The 21,433-nt window shown below is 32.9% G+C and overlaps 2 protein-coding genes across 5 annotated transcripts in view; one reads left to right on the top strand and one right to left on the bottom strand.

The window, feature by feature from the left end:
• Positions 1-2,724, bottom strand: part of LOC121383112 (cytochrome c oxidase assembly protein COX15 homolog) — a 25,518-nt gene extending 22,794 nt beyond the window's left edge. Inside the window, exon 1 of the mRNA XM_041512901.1 lies at positions 2,535-2,724. Coding sequence (XP_041368835.1) covers positions 2,535-2,630 — 96 coding nt within the window. The 5' untranslated portion in view covers positions 2,631-2,724. The remainder of the gene's footprint in view (positions 1-2,534) is intronic.
• Positions 2,662-21,433, top strand: LOC121383113 (copper homeostasis protein cutC homolog). Of its 4 annotated transcripts, XM_041512905.1 has the most exons (9): positions 5,858-5,882; positions 8,619-8,678; positions 10,604-10,668; positions 10,932-11,100; positions 11,640-11,680; positions 12,198-12,233; positions 14,783-14,916; positions 15,790-15,817; positions 21,126-21,433. In XM_041512905.1, the coding sequence occupies exons 4-9, from the start codon at positions 10,934-10,936 to the stop codon at positions 21,350-21,352; spliced, it is 633 nt and encodes a 210-aa protein (XP_041368839.1). In that variant the 5' UTR covers positions 5,858-5,882; positions 8,619-8,678; positions 10,604-10,668; positions 10,932-10,933; the 3' UTR covers positions 21,353-21,433. The 4 variants fall into 4 exon arrangements, with proteins under 4 accessions (XP_041368836.1, XP_041368838.1, XP_041368839.1 ...); XM_041512902.1 differs by lacking the exons at positions 5,858-5,882; positions 10,604-10,668 and adding an exon at positions 2,662-2,877; XM_041512904.1 differs by lacking the exons at positions 5,858-5,882; positions 10,604-10,668 and adding an exon at positions 5,634-5,685.

The raw sequence follows: 21,433 nt of genomic DNA, 5'->3' as shown, positions 1-21,433 counted from the left end.
GCATCCCTATTTTTTTGTATCTAGAGTATACTAATAGTACATATATTACTTACTGATAATGCTGCTAAGCCTGTTAACCAATCCCAATATGTTTTTTGTCAAACCAAACCTTGATGTTACAGAGGTGCACAAATAGAAAATCTTTCACTAGCCCCCTGGAAAAGAACGAACTAAGCATTTCCACCTAGCTTTATCCATAACTGGTTGATTGAGTGTCTTTTTTAAAAACAAAATACGACTATAATCAAAGATTGTGCTTATGCAGCTTTTGTTTTAAAAAAATGCATTTGAGTAAAATTACAATTAGGATGATTTTCGATGGGGGTTGATTTTCAATAGTTTAGTATACCCAAGGTAGTTTGGTGATTACTTGATAATTTTTTAATTACATTAATAATATGTTGTTTTGGGGTACAGCCGTGTCCAGCGTATCGGCACACTTGATACTTTGCTTAAGTATGCTTAGGAAGTTGTCTTGTCGGTCTTTTTACCGAATTAAAGTTCAATTCCTTTTTCAATGGTTAATACCCTGATGGAAATCAAATGTCAACATATTTATTGTTACGGATGCAATTAAAGATTATTAGAATTATCAATAATTATATCATAATTTCAAAAAATAATTCACATGTTTTTGTGTATGTAAATGCGAATAAGTGTCAGCCTTATTGATATTAAGAATGTCAAAGCCATGCAGACTAAAAAACACCTTTCCAGCATGTTAAAAATTATAATATTAAAACGGTATAACTCTTTTTTCGGTTATTTTTGTTTAAACTAAAAAGAAAAAAACAGAAAAAAATGCTAATAAAACCAAAGTTTTAACACCTTAGGGCCGTTCAAATATTACGTAACGCTATTTTTGTCAAAATTAGACACCCACATCCCTCCCCCCTCCCCCGGTAATGCCCCGTAATGCTAGATCATACACTCCCCAAAATATTATGCAATGCTAGGAGATACCCCCCCCCCCCACCCCAACACACAGACAAAGCAACGTTTATTTATACCCATATGTACTACGATGACGTCATTAAAGTGACGTATTGCTGTATGATGGAAACAAAAAATGTAGGTTTTCACTTGCGCCATTTAAATTAAAATGCTGGTGTATTAAAGCATTTTAGCTTGATTAATAATTGTTCTGGGTTTACGGTTACCTCTAAAAACCTACATTATAGATTGTTGTCATGGCATGGCTAAGACTAGTAAGAGAAAACAAAATTGTTACGTAACGCTGTTCAATACACCCCCCACCCCTTGAACTTACACCCCCCATCCCCTAAGCAATTCGTAATATTTGAATGGTCCCTTAACTGACAGTCAGTCAAGTTTACAACTGTCACAAGTTAAAAAAAATTTAATGAACTAAGATCCACGTGTGTGCACAGGCTATCCGAGAAAGAAAAAATCCATGTGGGGATCTTAGGCATGCATGTCAATGAACATGCATCTGCAGTAATGTCAAACTCAAGAAAACGATTCCGAAACCGATCACGAGATATGCCATGTGTGATCGTTAATTTTCACAGAAAGATTTTTAACAAGACGAAACAAAAAGTGCTAAAATAATCCTGGGAAAACATGTAAGGTGTAGTGTTTATAAGCTACAAAGTGAGGTCACGGGTGGTCTATAAATAGCGGGGTCACCAGGCCACATCTACCGTGTGGAATCACCAGACATGCAAATCATTTTGGACACGGGGCTGGGTGTGTGTGTGTGTGTGTGTGTGTGTGTGTGTTACATTTATGCACACTTTTAAAATGTTTACTACAGACATAAAAGCTAGGGCTTTCCTTCAATCTAATTAAATTTAGCTCCACTATTACATGTGGATCTAACAGCATGTCCAGTTGACCTTTCATTCGACCAATCAAAACCTTACGTGCAAAATCATGCCAATGATTTGAAAAGAATTTGAAAACATTTGGAATTTTGCCGAAGGTATACGAAATGATTCGGGTGAATTACGAAGTATGCCGGAAACTAATTTCAATATAAAATTTGTTTCAAGACGAAAAATACAATGTGATGGTACAGCCATAAAATCTGTTTATACTAGTATACAATCCAGTTTATTACTGCACTTTTCCCCCTGTTTTTTCAATGTTGAAATAAACCAACACATTTGCCTATTCAAGCTATTGCATAAATAGTCTCAACCGATATTTTTAGAATTTGTATGCTTCCGAATAACGTTATAAAAGGCGAAGTTTAATTGGTCAATATTTAAATTGTTATTTATAGATGAAATGTCACCTGGACATGGGAGTCCATGCAATGCTGTTAGATCTACAGTCTGGTGAGACCAGTAGAGCTAATTTTAATCAGAATGAGCTTTCCTTTGCATACGGTAGGACTTTCCTTTGGTACTGTCACCTATAAAGAACATTATAAATACTTAATAGAGTTGGGGTTAGGGTTAGTGACAGTGCCACAAGAAAGTCCTTCCCAAACGGAATTTGCAAATAACAAAACAACGGTGATAATGCAACTTTAACTGAAGAAATCATTTTACAAAGATTTAGCCTACCTGCCCAAACATCCGTGCAACTTGCTGGAATGAACGCCCAACAGTCATATTGCTTCGAAACATCGACGATCGGAGAATTCCTAAGGTTGACAACATTGTTAATATACAGTGACAGTCTACACAAACAAATAAAGTCAGGTGTGTTAGAAGTACTCGCAAGTCACGTTCCAACTAACTATTGGTGGGGATTTCCTCAAGGTTGCAATGCGCATGTCCATTTGACGGGGAATTATCAACTTCCGCAAACAGAAACACGTGCTCTTAAATACTATTTAGAACACTTAGTTATCAATGGAAGTTTGCATCGATTCAGTCGAATCGGCGACCTCTGCCGAAAACGGAGGTATTGATTGAGTTATTACATGCAGATATTTCGATTTCATTTAGCAACCAAACATTATTATATGCTAGATAGTGGGGCAAGTAACTCAATTTCCACTTGCCAACGGTGACTTGCACACAAACAAAATTAACTCGTCCCTAAAGATGGGGCTAAACCGTAAACGTAAGCAGTTTAAACTTTAAATCAAAATTTAATCTGTACGTGTCAAACAATTTTACTTCATACAAAGCAATTGTAAACCCTGTATTACCAAATATCTTTATTCCCCTTAATTTGTGAATATTAAACAAAATTAAAAAATGATTTAAAAAAACGGTATGCGGTCAAAACCGCCCCATGATTATGAAACGGCCCTGAACATGTAAGTCAAAACGGCCAAAGAAAAAAGTCAAAACTGCCAAAAGAAATGGTCAGAACGGCCAAACGTTAAATTAATTCCCATTAGTAATAATTAGTAATCAATATAGCCTATATCGGGATGCGGTGAACTCGTATGGAAAACGAACTCGTATGTAAAAAATAACGGTGAACTCGTATGGGGATGTATGGATATGCAGATATATTTTGATATTTCTCTTAAATGTGTATTTTGACACTTGTTTTGTATACATGCTTCTTATTTATGTCACCATCAGTCAACTATTTGCGTGTCAACCGCAGTTTGTACGTCACCGACAGTCACCTATTTTCGTGTCACCCGTATGTTCAAAGTTAGTTCATCAAGATAAACGTCTCCGGCACGATATTTATTATTGTGATGTTTATTGCTGTGCCGTAACGTTTATCCATTGGATCGAATTTTCCATTTGCAATCACGATTTAATAAAATCAGGCATATGTGCTTTATTTAAGAGCCTCAACACGTACAACAACATATTTTAATAAATTTTAGACAAAAATATTAAGTACAATACCTTTGGTAACCTTTCCAGGATTAGATGTTTGAAGATGACACATTTAAACATTTGAAAGCTATTTTTATCCTGGCACATCGAAAATGCGGAATGAAAATTTTGCGGAACGAGAATTATTCGTATCAAGCATTTTACGTACACCCAGTAAAAAGAAATATTGCGGAACTGAATGGAATTGATTATTAAATTTATTGATTTTGTTATTTTTGTTTCTACATATGTGCTTTGTGTGGGTTGCATTATATGCATTGTTAATAATGTTATCACATTAAAGTTTTGGGGTGTATTATTCTTTTTTATTATTATTAAAAAAATAATGATTGTTAGTACAGGTCATTACTTATTTTAAGGCCTTCATTTATTTACTTTTTCCAAAATTATTATTTCCTTTAGTAATTGTTTTTAAATATTATTATTACAGGCCATTGCTTACATGTGTTTCAAAGGTTTTTCTCCTTTTTTTTCTCTTCTTTTTGGTTTTAATTTCATTTCTTTTTTTTAGCTATAATTACTGGTCATTAGTTATTTTAGGGGTTTTATTCAGTTAAAAAAAAAAAAAAAAAAAAAAAAAATTATATATATATATATATATATATATATATATATATATATATATAATATATATATATATATATATATAAATCTAGACACACAAAGAATGGGGAAACAGACAATTTGAAAGTTAAACTGGCAGTTGAAAACAATTTATACATGTAAATCTAACATGTAATGATTGTCAGCTCCATGTAATTTATTCCTTGAAACATATTCATGTAACTACTTTCAAAACTTGTACTATAAGTTGTATGTAGTTACATTACAAATCTCCACAGCAATGTACTTAAATAAAGTACTGAAAAAGTATGTTCAACTACATAATTATCAAGCATTAAGTCTCAAATGTTAACCATAACATTTAGAAATTAACATAAATGCATGAACATGTTAACAGTAAACTTACCTGAAGTAATCCTGGTACCAACAAAAGAACAGGAATGATACACATCCATCCCACTACTTGCATGCTATTGTCAAGTGCACACCAGTGTGCAGACAGGTACAAGGCAGTCATTACAAGCAGCAGTTGTCATTAATTACTAAACATATTCATATGGTTGCAAGGCACATTTAATGTTCAAACGGTTAAGTAGAAATCAGAGTACACATCGGTTTAGCCAATGTGCAGACAGGTACAAGGCAGTCACCACAAGCAGCAGTTGTCATCAAGTCAGAGTTATGCATTAATTACTAAACATGTTCTAACAAACAAATGCGTGATATCTTGCCACCCCGTTTCATCCCTCTATGTCTGTCTCCCCCACCCCCTTCTGTTTTGTGTGTGTGTGTGTGTGTGTGTGTGTGTGTGTGTAACGGAAACATTTATAAATGAAAAAAACAACATTTTATTTAGTTAATAATAAAATTAATTAATTAATTTATTTATTATCATTATTATTCAATCAATAATTTATTTATTATGTTATTTATTTATTATAATTACTAACATTATTCAGTAATTTATTATTATATTATTATTTATTAAGTATTAATTAATTAATTTTGTATTATATTATTTAATTGTTATTATTAATTTATTATCAATTAATTGATTTAAAAAAAATATTATTCATTAATTAAGTTTATTTATGTATTATTATTAAACGTGATATGCCATTAAATATCGTGGAATAAACTCGTGAACCCGATACGAATAATAATACAAATAATCCGATTCCGCCAACAGTTTTCAATCACATTTTAAATATGCTCACAATGGCCGGCGGGAATATTCGAGATTTTGTTCGTAACTGAAAATTGGATTAATGCAGGATTACTGTTGGGACAAACTGTCTATTTATGCGTAAAACGTGACTCGGGCAGTTTTCTTTATACAGTAAGTGTTTATATTTATTGGTACATCTCATATTTCGCCACGAAATAATTAATTCCATGGTTGTATCGATTCCGCCTGAAATCTGAGCGGAAACTGCACGCTTGTTTTTGCTGTTCAAGTTGTAAACATCGGGTCCAATAAATGTCAAAATGTTAAAAAACGGACCGTAGATGTTTACCTTGGTGAACTAGTTCAAAGTATGTTCATTCATGTTTAATTTATTCTGTAACAAGCATCCAATGAATAATAAATAGCGGGCTAGCGGATTTGTCGAACTCTGTATAAAAACTACACACAAGTTCTTGAAGTTGCTATATAGTATACAGTAATACTGAAACGGTTAAACACATTCCCCAGCATTCATTAAATTTGTCATGTTCACAATATTTAAAATAAATATATCTTTCTATTTGAAATTTATTTTGCAATATGTTTTTTATAAAATTAATATGACGACTCTTAAGTATTTTCAAACTATAAATGTAATATTTTATATTGATTAAAATCCAATTAACTACATCGCTTAGCTCCCTATTCATCATACCAAACATAACTGTATGTTTATTAACCTTCTGACTACTGCAGGCGAGATATCTCGCCCGACGTCACGTCAGTCGATATACTGTACACTGTATACAGTGCATTCCCCAATTCATATTTCCCGCCGTTTTGCACACGACACTCACCGGAAACGGAAATATAATTAAAGAAAAAAGAGTTTTTTTCAAAATGGTGGTTTTTGTTTTGATTTTTTCAATTGAAAATACCTTGAAATTTTGAGTTCAAAAAGTGGTTTTCGGCAAGTATTTTCGCTTGACAACAATGGCGGCACGTCGCGGTAATTTTCAGGGATCGATAGCTGATTGTAACAGCTAATTTGATAATAAATTTGATCGTTTTACCAACAACGAAAATTACCAAATATTGCAATATGAATCGTAGTTCGGGTTTTAAAAAAAATTCTGGTCAGAAAACCACTGTTATCGGGAATAATGGACATAAATACTGGACAGCTGGCCACAAATGCCCGTAAGTAAACGCAACTTTTTCGATTTTTTGCCAAATTTTAATCACCATTAGCCGATCTAAAATAATAAAAATTACAAAAAAAGACACGAAAATAATACTTACCGATTCATATATGAACTTTATTTCATGTATTTATGAAACATTTAAGTGAATATATGTGAGTAAAAATTATAAACTTGTACCCACTCAACGTGGTTTTTGTTAAAAATTAATCCAGTAGTCTAAAGGTTAAGTGAAAGTCTGACTCCAGTTTTGTTAAACATCCATTTCTCCATTTCTTTATTACAATCATAAAACAAATGTTGAAAGGTTTCAAGAATTTTTTTACAAAAACTACATTTATTTGAATCTACATAATTAATCATATTCAGAACGGTATTAGTTGCTAGGATTCTATGGAGCAATCAATAATGAAACCATTGCAAGGTAGTATTTTTTGTACAGGTACCTTTAAAGGGTATAGCATAAAATATTTTCCACATATAACAATCAAATGTTAAACCCTTAGATGCAAATTTTGTTTGTGCCTATGGTATTACATGATTATTATTCAAATATTGTATAGTATTCTCATTTAGCATTAGTTTCATTTTAAATGACAAAAGGTCTTTTACTAAGAATAAATGTTGTACTGTTAATATTGTTTAATGAGGATAAGAATGAGTTTACTGCATAAACTAGAGATGCGTAATTTAAAAACTGTCTTTAGATGATATATGTTTTTAAAAGTTGCAAAATCTAAAATATTTTCTTCATTATCAAATAAATCATTTATGAAAACAACACCTTTCTTTATATAATTGCTGTACAGAAATGGTTTATTATGTTTCAATATTTTAGTATTGTACCAAATCTTCAATCCCAGTACATCTTCAGTATTTTCAAGGTTTTGGTTTTGCTGTATTTAACACCCAACTAGATAATTATGTCTTTCCATTTAAGCAATTTTGCGTATTTTTGTTTTTAATGTACTAAAATAGTATTCATGAATTATAATATCTTTAGTAGTAATTAAGATTGGTGGTAGATTTAAATAAATTTACCCATTTTTTATTGTTTAGAAAAAGTTTTTTTATCCACAATGATTTTTAAAAAGTCATAACATGCTGTATATTTGACATTTTTATACCGCTATGTTTGTAATCTTGTTTTAATACAGCTTGTTTAATTTTGTCTGGTTTATTTTGCCAAATAAATTTAAAAAACATTTTATTTATTTGTTCTATAATTTTGGTGGGTTTGGTAATGATATTAGTAAATAAGTAATTTTGAGCATTAAAGTTTTGAGAATGGTAACTCTTCCTAAGGTAGTAAGTTTTCTAAAGGACCAAATCTTTAACAGAGTCTGTATTTGTTTAATTTTAGAGTCAAAATTTGATTCTATAATTTTATATAAAGTTAATGCCAAGCAGATTAAATTCGTTCACACCCCATTCTAACTTCTAACGTGCATGGTGGTAGACATCTTTTGATTGCTTCTTGCTTCATATCGAAATGGCTTTAGACTTAGTGTAGTTTATTTTCAGGCCAGAAATTTCAGCAAAATATTAATAATCAAGTACTGTCATTGTATGTTTAGGGACTCGGAAGATCCATTAAAAGTAGTATCGTCGGCATATTTTGATATTAAATATTCTGTATCATCAATGTTAATGCCTTTAATATCTTTGTTGTTTCTTACCAAAATACTGAAAATTTCAGCACATACCTGTGTATTATAAAAATATAAGGTGAGAGAGGGTCTCCTTGTCTACATCCCCTTTGCAGCTCAAAAGTGTCTGGTAGATAGCCATTTTGCATTACTTTACTAGACACTGAATTTTTATACATGTATGTATACTGTTTCAATCCAACTTTTTATTGATGTTTTAAAATTAAAGAATTTTTTTTAAAATATGTTACAGGTGCCAAAAGACTCGAGTTGTGTAGCAACCTTTTGGAAGGAGGAACAACTCCAAGTATTGGTAAGAAAACTGTTATTTAAAGTGATATAGTGAACTCAAACATTAGCCTTATGTGCTGAAAAGATGCCTAACCGAACCACCAACACATACTGACACTTTAAGAAATAAAAAATGTGTAATTTTAGAGTTAATAAAAAAACATGATTATTCCTGCTAACTGGGGTCAGCCATTTTCTTTTGTTTTTGTTGTGTCCGGAATTCTAGCTTGGGACGAAGTGACTTCAGCTCCGACCAACTGCTGTATGCAGTCATTTACATGGTGCTTCGCTTTCATCACCCTGACTTGTAAAACAACATAAATGACTTGATAATATAATAAGATGGGGTTATAGTATTTTTCTCTCTTAAAAAAATCCAAAGAAAAAATGCATATTATTAGGCCTATTGGTAGGGTACTTTGGAGCAAAAACAACCACTCACAATGCCCAAGTGATAATTTTCTTGTCTTTAGGTCAGTTTTGTGATTTTAAATGGGAAAGTCTACTTAATGAAAGGTTTTACAGAATTATTTACAGTAATAAAGTAGGATGGCTCATAATGTCCATTACCATTTATGGGGTGGCCGGTTGTCCCACAATACCCTGTGATCTTAAAACAGACATGTATTTTTTGTGTCTAGACACCTTGACTGGTGACCTTCCAAATATACACCTTCCAATCAGGAACCACAGATACAGCCAACAGAAAGAAAAGACCAATTAACTAAGAAAACACTCCAATTATCATTTCGGTACGTGGGTTAATGTATGGACAAAACATAATACAGTTATTTCGACACTGACAGTGGTGGTTTATTTTGTATTCAAAAATAATATATACTAATTGCTGGCTTACAGGGATGAAAATTATTACAGAACATTCCAAGACTAATTCCTGATGTGATACGTTAGGTACTACATAACCACCAGCTCGCCAGAGGGCGTATTCACTGGGATGGTACAAAATGGCTACGCCTGTATATATATAATAGCCATCACATTTAATAATTTTATTAATTAAATATAACATTATACTTGTTGATATTAAGCAAAAATGTGCATTATATATTGTTGAATATGCATACCAGTCCAAAAGTCTTGCACAAGCATTTCTTTAATATAAAAAAAAGTTCTATCACAAAATTTTAACATACTAGTTAGTATAAATGATATATGGTTGTTCAACATTTTTCTTCATCTAATAATCACTACCACATTTCTACCACTATTGTTGAATATGCATACCAGTCCAAAAGTCTTGCACAAGCATTTCTTTAATATAAAAAAAAGTTCTATCACAAAATTTTAACATACTAGTTAGTATAAATGATATATGGTTGTTCAACATTTTTCTTCATCTAATAATCACTACCACAATCTGTTTTACAAACATTTTAAAGATACATTAATTAAAGGTGAACAACAGGTTTTCCCCCAGATTTAAGGCTCTATTTAGTCATCTCCCAGTGTATTGATATTTAAGTGAGATATGACAAGAATACATGTATGTATGTATGTATTGATGTATGAATATCTATATATTGTATGTATGTATGACTGTTACATACATAGATATTAACGCACTGGCGCAGGGGATAATTAAATCGTTTCTGTATGTATGTCTGGTTAAAATTAAATGTATGTATTTTGGGGAAATATTTTGTCGTCATTTAGTAGGGTAAATGCAGAGTGATCCAACCTTTTAAGTCATTTGAGTTGAGTCGAGTAATTTTTATTAACTCGCCTCTATCCAAACATGGTTCAGGCACACCTATCCCATTCTTAGTATCTAGCAAAGCAAGTGGCTGAGCTTCGGACCGAAAATAAATTATTATAGGATCAATTTTGAATTAAATTGTTTACAATGGGTGTTTCATAACTGGTTACCGAGATATTTAACTATAGTATGTGCTTTTATGTATACATGGTACTTTTTTCTTTTAGTAGTTCCCCTACAACAAGAGAGGAAGTCCTATAGGTTTTATCTCTGACATTCTGTCTGTATATATACAGTATGTATATATGTCTTTCTGTCTCACATATAGTTTTACAGACTTTTTTGTTCTTTTTGTAATGCCTCAAAATATTCAGTTGAAAGTTTGTATATAGCTTTATCATATACTGTTACAGATCAAGTTTGACTTAGATGGTGATTTACTTTTTTTTTTTTACAGTTATGGTCCTTGAATGAAAATTTGTTTGGCCCAGTAGTTGACATGAATTGCTATAGCAGTACTCTCAGAATTCTTGTTATTATTTTAAAAATGATTTCCAGGTATGTTGTTGGTCATCAAGCGGTATGTGACAATCCCGGTGTTTGTGATGATCCGACCTCGCGGGGGTGACTTCTGCTACAGTGACACAGAGTTACAGATAATGAAAGAAGACATTGTTTCCCTGAAAAAAGCAGGAGCTGATGGCTTTGTATTTGGTGTCTTGAGTGAGCAAGTATTGTTTGATACAAATGTAGTTTATCAAATGTATGGCCCATTCTTTGTCTTAAGTGAGCAAGTATTGTTGATACAAAATTTAATGTACTTTATCACATGTTTATCACATTTTGTCTGGGTTTTTTCTTTCTGTTTTTGAGGCATTAACTCAGAAATTAAAAAATCTGCTATAGCAGTCATCTTGAAATATACTATTTGACCATTACGCGGGGCGGGACGTAGCCCAGTGGTAAAGCACTCGCTTGATCCACAGTTGGTTTGGGATCGATCCCCGTCAGTGCGCCCATTTGGCTATTTCTCACTCCAGCCAGTGCACCACGACTGGTATATCAAAGGTTTCGTCTCTCTATATCTGTGTGGTCCTTAACCATATGTCCGACGCCATATAACCGTAATTAAAATGTGTTGAGTGTGTCGTTAACTAAAACATTTACTTTCTTCCTTGACCATTACGTAAAGTGTATGTGCCACTGTTATAGAAGATAATATTACATAATTTAAAAATGAAGTAATTGGCTTTATTTATGTTTCAGTGATGGATCAGTAAATGCAGATACAACATCGGCCCTGTTAAGTAGGTATAATTAACACATGAATAACTGGCTCATTAAGAAATATGACACTATACAATCAGAAAGCAGGGGTTCTAGAATGTTCATTTTTAGTAAAAAAAAATTTAAATAACTTGTCACTGGGACAGTAAATATGAAAATTCACTAACCAAGAAATGATATTCCCTGCTTTTTTAGTTTGCTGAATCTACTGGACATAAATGTTTTATTTCATGAGGAAATGGTCAGTGTCATTTTATTCCTAGAGGACTAAAGTTTCTTTTTTTTAAAAATCAAACACTTTAGATGTGTTGGTTTCCATAGCAACCGTAAGCTGGCAGTGTACAGTTAGCTCCCCTATGTACATAGTCGGGGGGGGGGGGGGAGAAAAGAGTGCTTGGATTTTTTTTTTGCATAGATCGATCTATGTTTGAAGGTTAATTATTATGAATATGAAATAATTCTGGTATTTATATTTAAATTGGCTCACATTCCAACTTGGCAACTTGATTTTTTTTTTTAAATCATATATTCTTTCAGGTGTGGTCCGTCCACTTCCAGCTACCTTTCACAGGGGTAAGTTGGATTTTGGTGTTGTTTCTTTAAAAAAATATATTAGCTTAAAGGAAACATGACACGAGACCATATTATAGCTCATTTTAAAAGAAAAATTATATAAAAATAATATACAAATAACTTTATAACAATAAAATATGTGTAGTTAACTTAAAATGAAGAAATTACGCTAATCAGTATCAAAGTACGATTTATGCATATTTCTTCGTGAGCGTTCGGAAAAAAAGGGAAGTGACGTCAGAGCCGCTGTACTCTTCCATTGTTGTTAACTGTTTATATATGGAGTAAGGGGCTTACGATCTTTTCAGTCCAACAGTGCCGTACTGCGCGGCCTTTGGGTGTAAAAATAAACAGTTTAAACGATCGGGATTGTCTTTTTATGGTTTTCCAAAGGATTGTATCCGAAGAAAGACGCGTGTATTTTATCGCAAAAGAAAAGATTGGACACCAACACCGCATAGTACTTTGGTGTCAGCCTATTTACAGCCCGGAGCCCGAACGTTACCCAGAGACAAAAACAGTACTCGTTTGCGAATGCCGAGGTGTACATTGTACATATTTGGCACAAAGATACATCTCAGCATGATGTATTTATATATGTTAAAACAAAAATGTAGAATTTTTTATTTATTTATTTTTTTGAAAAAAAAAGATTTTTCATGTTAGGGCTGTAGGCCTACATAACAAAATCTGGATTCACCGTCCGAAGAAGGAAATGTCAATAAGTAATTAAATATGGCATATACAAACATGGGATTTGGCATGAGGATACATCTCAGTACGATGTATTTAAATATGTTTTTAAAAAACGTGTAGAAAACAATAATAATTTTAAATAATGTTTTTAATCTTCGGGCGGAATACGTCACAAAAACGTTCCTCATCGCCCGAAGCCCCAAAGCAACACGAAGTTCAATACAAAATAAACCACTACTGTCGGTGTCGAAATAACTATTATGTTTCATCCACGGGCTGACTTGAGAATCGGAGTGTTGTTTTAGTTAATTGGTCCTTTCTTTCCATGGCCTGCACATGTGATTCCTGATTGGCAGGTGTATATTGCAGGGTATCGACCAGGCAAGTGATTACCACGGTCTAGACATACGTACAAAATACGTGCCAGTTTTTTAAAGATCACAGGGTATTGTGGCGTAACCTGTCGCGACTATAGTACAATGTTAATGGACATTATCAGCCGCCCTGCTTCATTACTGTAAATAATGCTGTAAAATCCTTGATTAAGTAGACTTTCCCATCTAAAATTACAAAACTGACCAATTACGTAGTATCAAAGAAAAGAAAATTATCACTTGGGTATCGTGAGTGGTCGTTTTTACTCTAACGCACCCTACCAATAGGCCTAATAATATGCTACTTTTTTTATGAGAGAAAAATACTATAACCCCATTTCGTTCTATTGATGCAAATAGAAATATATTTAGTTTAAAAGTTGATTATACTCTCAAGTCATTTATGTTGTTTTACAAGTCAGGTTAATGAAAGTGAAGCGCCTTGTCGTAAATTAGAGCGTTTGTTTACACTGTGCATACAGATTTCATTATGTACAGCCGAACATAAAAAATGCGATATTTTCTAAAAAAAAAAATAAAAAAAAAAATGTTTGTCCTACATTTATATTTTTTACATATTTAAATACATCATATCGAGGTGTATCTTTATGCTAAATATGAAACAGTATACACCTCGGGCATTAGCATCCGAGTTTTGGTTTTGTCTCCACGGTTACTTTCGGGCTCCGGGCTGTAAATTGGTCGACCGTAATCTTTCTGGCACCATCAGTTTCTCCACCCTCCGACTCGCTATCCGTTTTTTCTTCAGTATCACTGTTGTAAGTAAATGTGTGTCTTTCTTCATTTACTAACAGCTCATATTGATACGGCAAAACGTTTTGCGAACGAACACTCATTGTTTTGGTAAGCTGTGCAAGACTTAGATTCTTTATGAGTGGTACGGACTAATGCTTTTAAGTGTAAGGCTTCAGATCAAGGGACGTGTCTCTGACGTCACGGACCTCGTGATTGCCCTGCTCATTAAAGATCGGCAATTTCCGCTAAGAGCTCGTATCTGGGGTTCTTTTATGGAGATAGTTTAAGTAATTAATTTTGTATAATTTTTTTTTTTTAGGTGATTCAATTTATAATTAATTGTACATGGTTGGTGCCAAATATGGTTTACGTGACATGTTTCCTTTAAGTGTTTTTATAATAAATTTTGTATGTATGTAATTCATAATTTTTTATAGCTGTAATTTGCTTAAGAAAATTACCAACCATGATATAACCATTTTTATGGAAAAAAATACCCATTTTAAAGATTGCAGACATACATGTTAACTACAGTTATAGTTTTAGAATAACGGCAAAATGCAGTTTAATTTTACCATTTGATAGTTTAGAACAATGGCTAAATGGAATACTTGCATTGTAAATAACCATAAAAGCAGTTATTTTAGAAAATATGATTGAAAATTAAGACAATAAATGCACAATAAAAATTAATTATAGATTTCTATTTTTATTATTTGACAGCAATAGATATGACCAGCGATATTCATAAATCACTACAAACAATAATAGACATGGGCTTTGAACGAGTCTTGACCACTGGAGGAGAGTCATCTGCCCTTGAAGGAGCACCTGTCATAAAGGAGATGGTGGAAATGGTATCAGTGTAAAATTCTTAATCACCTAAATATGCTGTTATATTCATTTTGTGGAATAAAATATTGATTGTGGACATCAGTTTATAATTAAATTTCTGCTCATCACTTCAGATTGGGTTATGACATATGATAGTAACTAGTTATTAATTTTTGCATGAACATAAAGTTAATCATGCTCACCACAGTAATTAATCCACTTATTACCTGCTAAAGAAAGTTTCATCAAAATAAAAAGCAATATTAGCAGTTTGTAGGTGGTACCCAGAGTTTTTTAATCTCTGAAATTGAATTTGAAAAGAAGGAAATGGTTTATTTAACGACGCACTCAACACATTTTATTTATGGTTAATTAGCGTCAGACATATTTTTAAGAACCACACAGATATTGAGGGAGGAAAACCGCTGTCACCACTTCATGGGCTACTTTTTTTATTAGCAGCAAGGGAACTTTTATATGCACCATCCCATAGACAGGATAGCACATACCACAGCCTTTGATGTACCAGTCGTGGTGCATTGGCTGGAGCAAGAAATAGCCCAATGGGCCCACTGACAGGGATCGACCCCAAACAAGTGCTTTACCATTGGGCTACTAAATTTGAATTGAGTCCCAAGTTAAAATGTTTGAGTTTTGACTTGAATTGACATAAAATTACACACATAAAATTATTAAAATATAAAATTGGAAATTTAATTACTTCTAAATCAGTGTATTGGGATTTGGAATGTTCAAAATTAGTTTGCAAGATGGGTGATAATAGCACTTAATGTTATGAAATTTTAAAACTCAATAGAGTTTGAACTTTACTTATTTCAACTAAATTTCTGCTGTTTATTCATTTGTAATATATTTGTTGTATATTCTATTAACAGGCTGCTGACAGAATTGTTGTTATGCCAGGTATGTTTTTTTGCCTTTGACAGAATAATAGCAAGTGCACAAATGTATAATTAAATTTCCATTATATTAAATTGATTACAATTTAACTTTATCCCATTAGTTTAGCCGTAACAATGCAAGTTTGTATTAATTATAAGGTTTGTCAATTCTATTCATCTGGGTAGGAAGAATTGTCCGCAAACTTATGTGAGAACGTCTCTGCTGATTCACACAGTTTGCGGAAGATTTGTTTTTTTCGTAGTCGGATGAATGAAGAAGAAATAACAGACAATCCTTAAAGGGAGAGTAAACTAAAACATGAGCGTCATGTGTTGGAATGATGCATACCCGGACCACCAACACATACTGACATTTTAACAAATGAAAAACGCGTAATTTTAGTGTTAATAAAAAAACGTGATTATTCCTGCTAACTGGAGGCAGCCATTTTCTTTTCTTTTCGAGGCGTCCGGTACAGCTAGCATGGGGCAAAGTGACGTCAGCTCAGGACTGACCAAATCCTGTATGCACAGTGTAAACAAAAGTAGTAATTTTCGACAAGGGGCTTCTCTTTGATTAACCTGACTTGTAAAACAACATAAATTACGTGATAATATAATAAACTATTTAACTAAATATATTTCAAGTTCCATTAATGGAACGAAATGGGGTTATAGTGTTTTTCTCTGTTAAATAATCCAAAGGAAAATGTACACTAATAGACCTATTGGTATGCTACGTTGGAGCAAAAACGACAACCCGCGATACCCAAGTGATAATTTTCTTTTCTTTGGGACTAAGTAATTGGTCAGTTGTGTGGTTTTAGATGGGAAAGTCTATTTAATCAATAGTTTTACAGAACTATTTACAGTAATAGACCATGTCCATTTTTATTTTAGGGGCGACAGGTAATCTTACATAATACCGGTATGTATTTTTGTGTCTAGACAGCATCAATTAAGTGGCTCATTTGGTTACCACTCAATATACACACCTGCCAATCAGGAATCACAGGTAGAGGCAACTAACAGCATAGACCAATTAAATAAGAAAACACTCCGTGTATCATTTCAGTGTGTAGGTTAATGCATGGACAAAACATGATGTATATATTTCGACTTGTTGTGTAGCCATTTTGACAATAGTGGTTTATTTTGCTTATTGTTGGCTTACCGGGATGTATATTATTACAGAACATTGCAATGCATGACTATTTTATCATTCCGTAAAAACCAGGTAGATTTGTTTCTCTAGTTCTAAGACTCATTCCTGACGTTACGCGTGAAGTATTATGTAACCACCAGCTCGCCAGAGGATGTATTGACTGAAATGGAACAAAATGGCTGTGCCTGTTATATCTAATAGCCGTCACATTTAACCATTTTATTAATTAAATATAATAATATATACTTGTTGATATTAAGCAGTAATGTGCATTATATATCGTTTAATATGCATACCAGTCCAAAAGCCTTGCTTAAGCATTTCTTTAAAGGTTTATTTGTATCGGACATAATATAAGATCATTTTGATGGTCTTTAAGGGTGAGGGTTTCATTTTCTGTTAATCTCATTTTAGAACAGAGGGTTGGGGAAGGTTGTTTTAAAAGTACTTACTTGTTTTAATGTCCTTAATTTCATAACAGTGAAAACAGACATGTAAAAATATCTTTAAAGTGCTGTTCCAGATGTATGATGTATTGAGCTATATCAATCAAGATATTATTTAATATGATTAGAAAATTATAAAAAAAAATGTAAAAAAATTATATACCGGTATATTTTCCATTTAAAAATAGTCCCCTGAAAAACAGAACCAGCTGAATTCGTTTCGGGAATTTCCGTAAGATTTGATCCGTGACGTCATGAAGGGAACTCCTTTCGATAGTCCGCGCCATTGTTCATTGCTTCTTTTGTGTTTATTATGGTTAAACGGCGTGTTGGTGGCGGCTGTAGCAATACAAAACCGATAAATTTAGTCTTCACACATTTCCTAGTAATGTTGCTGTGAGAAAGCTGTGTGTGAATTTGATTAAAACAACGTGGAAATACTGGACAGGAAGAAAATGCCGGAGACCGTTGTTGCGATTCATCCTAACTGGCTTGTCGGCTTAAGCGAGATATGGGAATACCATGTGTTATGGCTTTTAAAAAAAGATACCGTACCAACAATTTTTCTGCGACACAAAACAAATGACAACAAGCCGACGCCATCTACACCGAAACGACCTTGGGGTGCATATCGTCAATGTCCCAAATTGCGTTATGCTTTCAACTCTGGTCAGTTTGTTTTCTCATGCACAGTTCGTGCAATCATCGAGATCCGATTTGTTGTCGTTTGCATCTCGTTCATTTGTGAGATTTTTCTTTACAGTTCGTGAACATTAAAACAATAAAGTACAGACAAGTAAGTATCTATAGCCTAGTCCGTCCCATCCTACAAAAATGTAGGGTTTTTTTTTTTTTTAAAAAGAAGAAAATACATTAAATTAATTTTACTATACCTTCCCACAGAGAAAACCTTTTTTCATACTATGGAATGTGCTATAAGTTATTTATTTCTGAGCAGACTGTTTTCACAACTGCACACAAAAAAATAGTATTGTTTTGTTATTTCCAAAACACTTACTTTTTTTTTTTACGTCAAACTAAACTGAAATTATTCACACAAAAAAACATCTTCATAGATGGATGGGACGGACTAAAAGTCGTTTTTGTTTATTTTTTTAAATTAAAATAAGTTATTTATTTCTGAGCAGACTGTTTTCACAACTGCACACAAAAAATAATAGTATTGTTTTGTTATTTCCAAAACACTTTTACTCTCTTTTTTTTACGTCAAACTAAACTGAAATTATTCACAAAAAAACCCATCTTCATAGAGGGATGGGACGGACTAAAAGTCATTTTTGTTTATTTCTTGAAATGACCGATATCGGGTCCACTTGACTCGTAGAATTCAAGAGTTATTTATTGTCTTTTCTACTACATCACAAGTATTAGAATATACAGTGTAGCAAAATAATTCGCACGAAAAGCTAAAGAACAAAACAAGAATAAAAGTTGTAAATTAGTGGTAAGTTGTCTTCACGACCTTTTTCATCATCATCTGTCAGGCCGGTGGTTCGTCGTAAGATGTTCCAGGTTCAAACTGATAAGGCATTATTTGTTGTCTTGCACAAATATTAGTCCAGTCGTCATTACTACACTATTCATCATCGAAAGAAGAATCGCATGATCAATGAGCTTGGCAGTCGCTGTCGGTCCCACTTTCGCTTGCGCTGGAAGTCATCTCGTGGTAGGTTTCAGTGAAGCGCGTTCCCTTCGTGACGTCACGGCTATTTACAGGCAAATGTTTTTACCAAGAATTTTACTCGGTCGTTTCCGGCAGTGTTCTACGGGAGTGATGTTTTAATACTTTTATGGGGCATTTTCGTAATTATTGATTTACATATCGGTGTAAAATATTATTGCAATGAATTAAGAAAGCATTTAATTATGGAATTTGAAATTTTAGTGTATGGTCTGGCACAGCACTTTAATAGACCTCTTTCACAATTCCATTGCGCATGTGCTCGAAGAGTAGGGTCCCTTGCCGGATTAGACTGAATCTAGGCTGTATACAACTTGGGGGGCATGATTAACAGTTGTTGTGAGTAGCTTCGTAAGAGCTGTGAATCTCTAGCGACTAACGTACATATTTCGTATCAGTTTGTAAAATGGCTGCGGAAAACGGTCTATAAAGTTTACATCGGAATGGTTTAAGACGAAAAGCAGTGAAACATCAACTTAGACAAAGTCTCTGGAGCCTCCTGTCAAGGGTTTTAACAAAACAAAATTAAAAGATTCATACAATAAAATTAACTTAAGTGGAATGTGTTTGCTACTTTTAACAATTAGAATTATATTTAAATATTCCCATGAATTTCCAGTGATGTTTAATTCTCCACATGTTTCAGTATTTATCTTGCCCCCCAAAACACCAACAGAGACCTTTATCACAGCTCTATTTCCCCCTTATCGTTTCATTAAAAAAAGACAGTTGTACAACTACTAATCAATGCTACATGTCTATCCACAAATTGTTATTTACTTATTTTATTTATTTATCCATCTTATTTTATTTATTTTATTTACTTTTCGCTATCACTTATATCAGTCACATATAACTTCATTTAAAATATCTGGTATTTACGAAGGTTAAAATTAGTTTTTTTATTTACATGTATTTATTTATTTATTTGTTTATTATTCAATTTATTTTCTTTGTTTGTTTGATTCTTTCTTTATTTACATTTCAACATAATTTATATTAGTCATATGCAACATCATATGAAATATCTGGTATTTACAAAGTTTTTAAAATATTTATTTATTAGGCCCTACATGTATTTCTTCTTTTTCATTCACATTATTTCAGCTTAAATTAAGGCTTGGCCTGTTTACTTTTGTTGATTGTCCGTCATCTGAGGCATGGTACTTAATATGTTTGCTTCCAACATTCAAATGAAGTACATTATGACTGCGCATAATAAACCCTCATGAGTTTATAATAAAGAGACTATCCTGAGTTGGTAGCCATAGTCTAATCTGTTATAAATAAAACTTACATGTTTCTTAGGCTAAATAATCTTGCTTCAGATTGTTTCTCCCCCCCCCCCCACCCCACCCCACCCAATTCCCTTATCGTTCCTACAGGCCTAATTCATGTTTTATAGTACCGTAGCTCAAATTTCATATGTATCATTTAATTTTATTCCAAATACCGAACAAAATTTTAAATAACTGGGTGAAAAGGTATACTTACAAGAATCCTGAATGTATTTATCCGTATAATGCTTTATAAATATTTAAATCTTGTTAAATACGATAAATATCTGCATACATACACGTGCACACATTAATATTAGTTCAACCCATATCCGATATTTATCGCGTATGGGATCCAAACCAATGGTTTCTCAGTCATCAACAACAAAATATTTTTTTATTTCATGATAAGCAATAATTCACAAATGTCTCCAATAAGTATTTGTTGGATGTCGACAGAATTTTCAGGTTCTCTACTGATAGAATAATTAATCATAGAGATATTTACATTCCTAATGTGTGGCCTCCCATGGTCTATGCCATTGCCACTCCAACCAATCTTTAATGAGTGGTATATCAAAAGCTGTAGAAATACTCTATATGGTGGTAGTATGGTTATTCTAAACTCTTGTCATCACAATCACATCCAACACAAAACCATTGCTGATTTAAACAATGTAGTGACATGTAATATTAAAAAAGCAACTTGAAGCATATTGAAACATTTTCTTTCTTTTTAGGTGGAGGTATTCATGAACGAAATTTGGACCGCATTCTCAAAATTACTGGAGCTAAGGAATTCCATGGTTCAGCCCATAGTAGCCAGCCTTCCAAGATGAAGTTTAGAAAGCAAGGAGTTACAATGGGATCAAAACTCAGTCCCCCAGAATATGACTTCAAAGTAACAAATCCAAACAGAGTTAGCTGCCTTGTAGCACTAGCTTCCAACATCTGGGAAACTGACTAAGTGGAATCTTGGTCCTTTATAGAAAAAAGCATTAGAAATATTTAACTTTGGATCATTAATAAAAAGATGGGTAAAAACGTT

The sequence above is a fragment of the Gigantopelta aegis genome, chromosome 10 (genome assembly GCF_016097555.1).
Source record: "Gigantopelta aegis isolate Gae_Host chromosome 10, Gae_host_genome, whole genome shotgun sequence".
NCBI lineage: Eukaryota > Metazoa > Mollusca > Gastropoda > Neomphalida > Peltospiridae > Gigantopelta > Gigantopelta aegis.
Note: the sequence above shows the minus strand (reverse complement) of the source record. Positions and strands in the feature narration are given on the sequence as shown.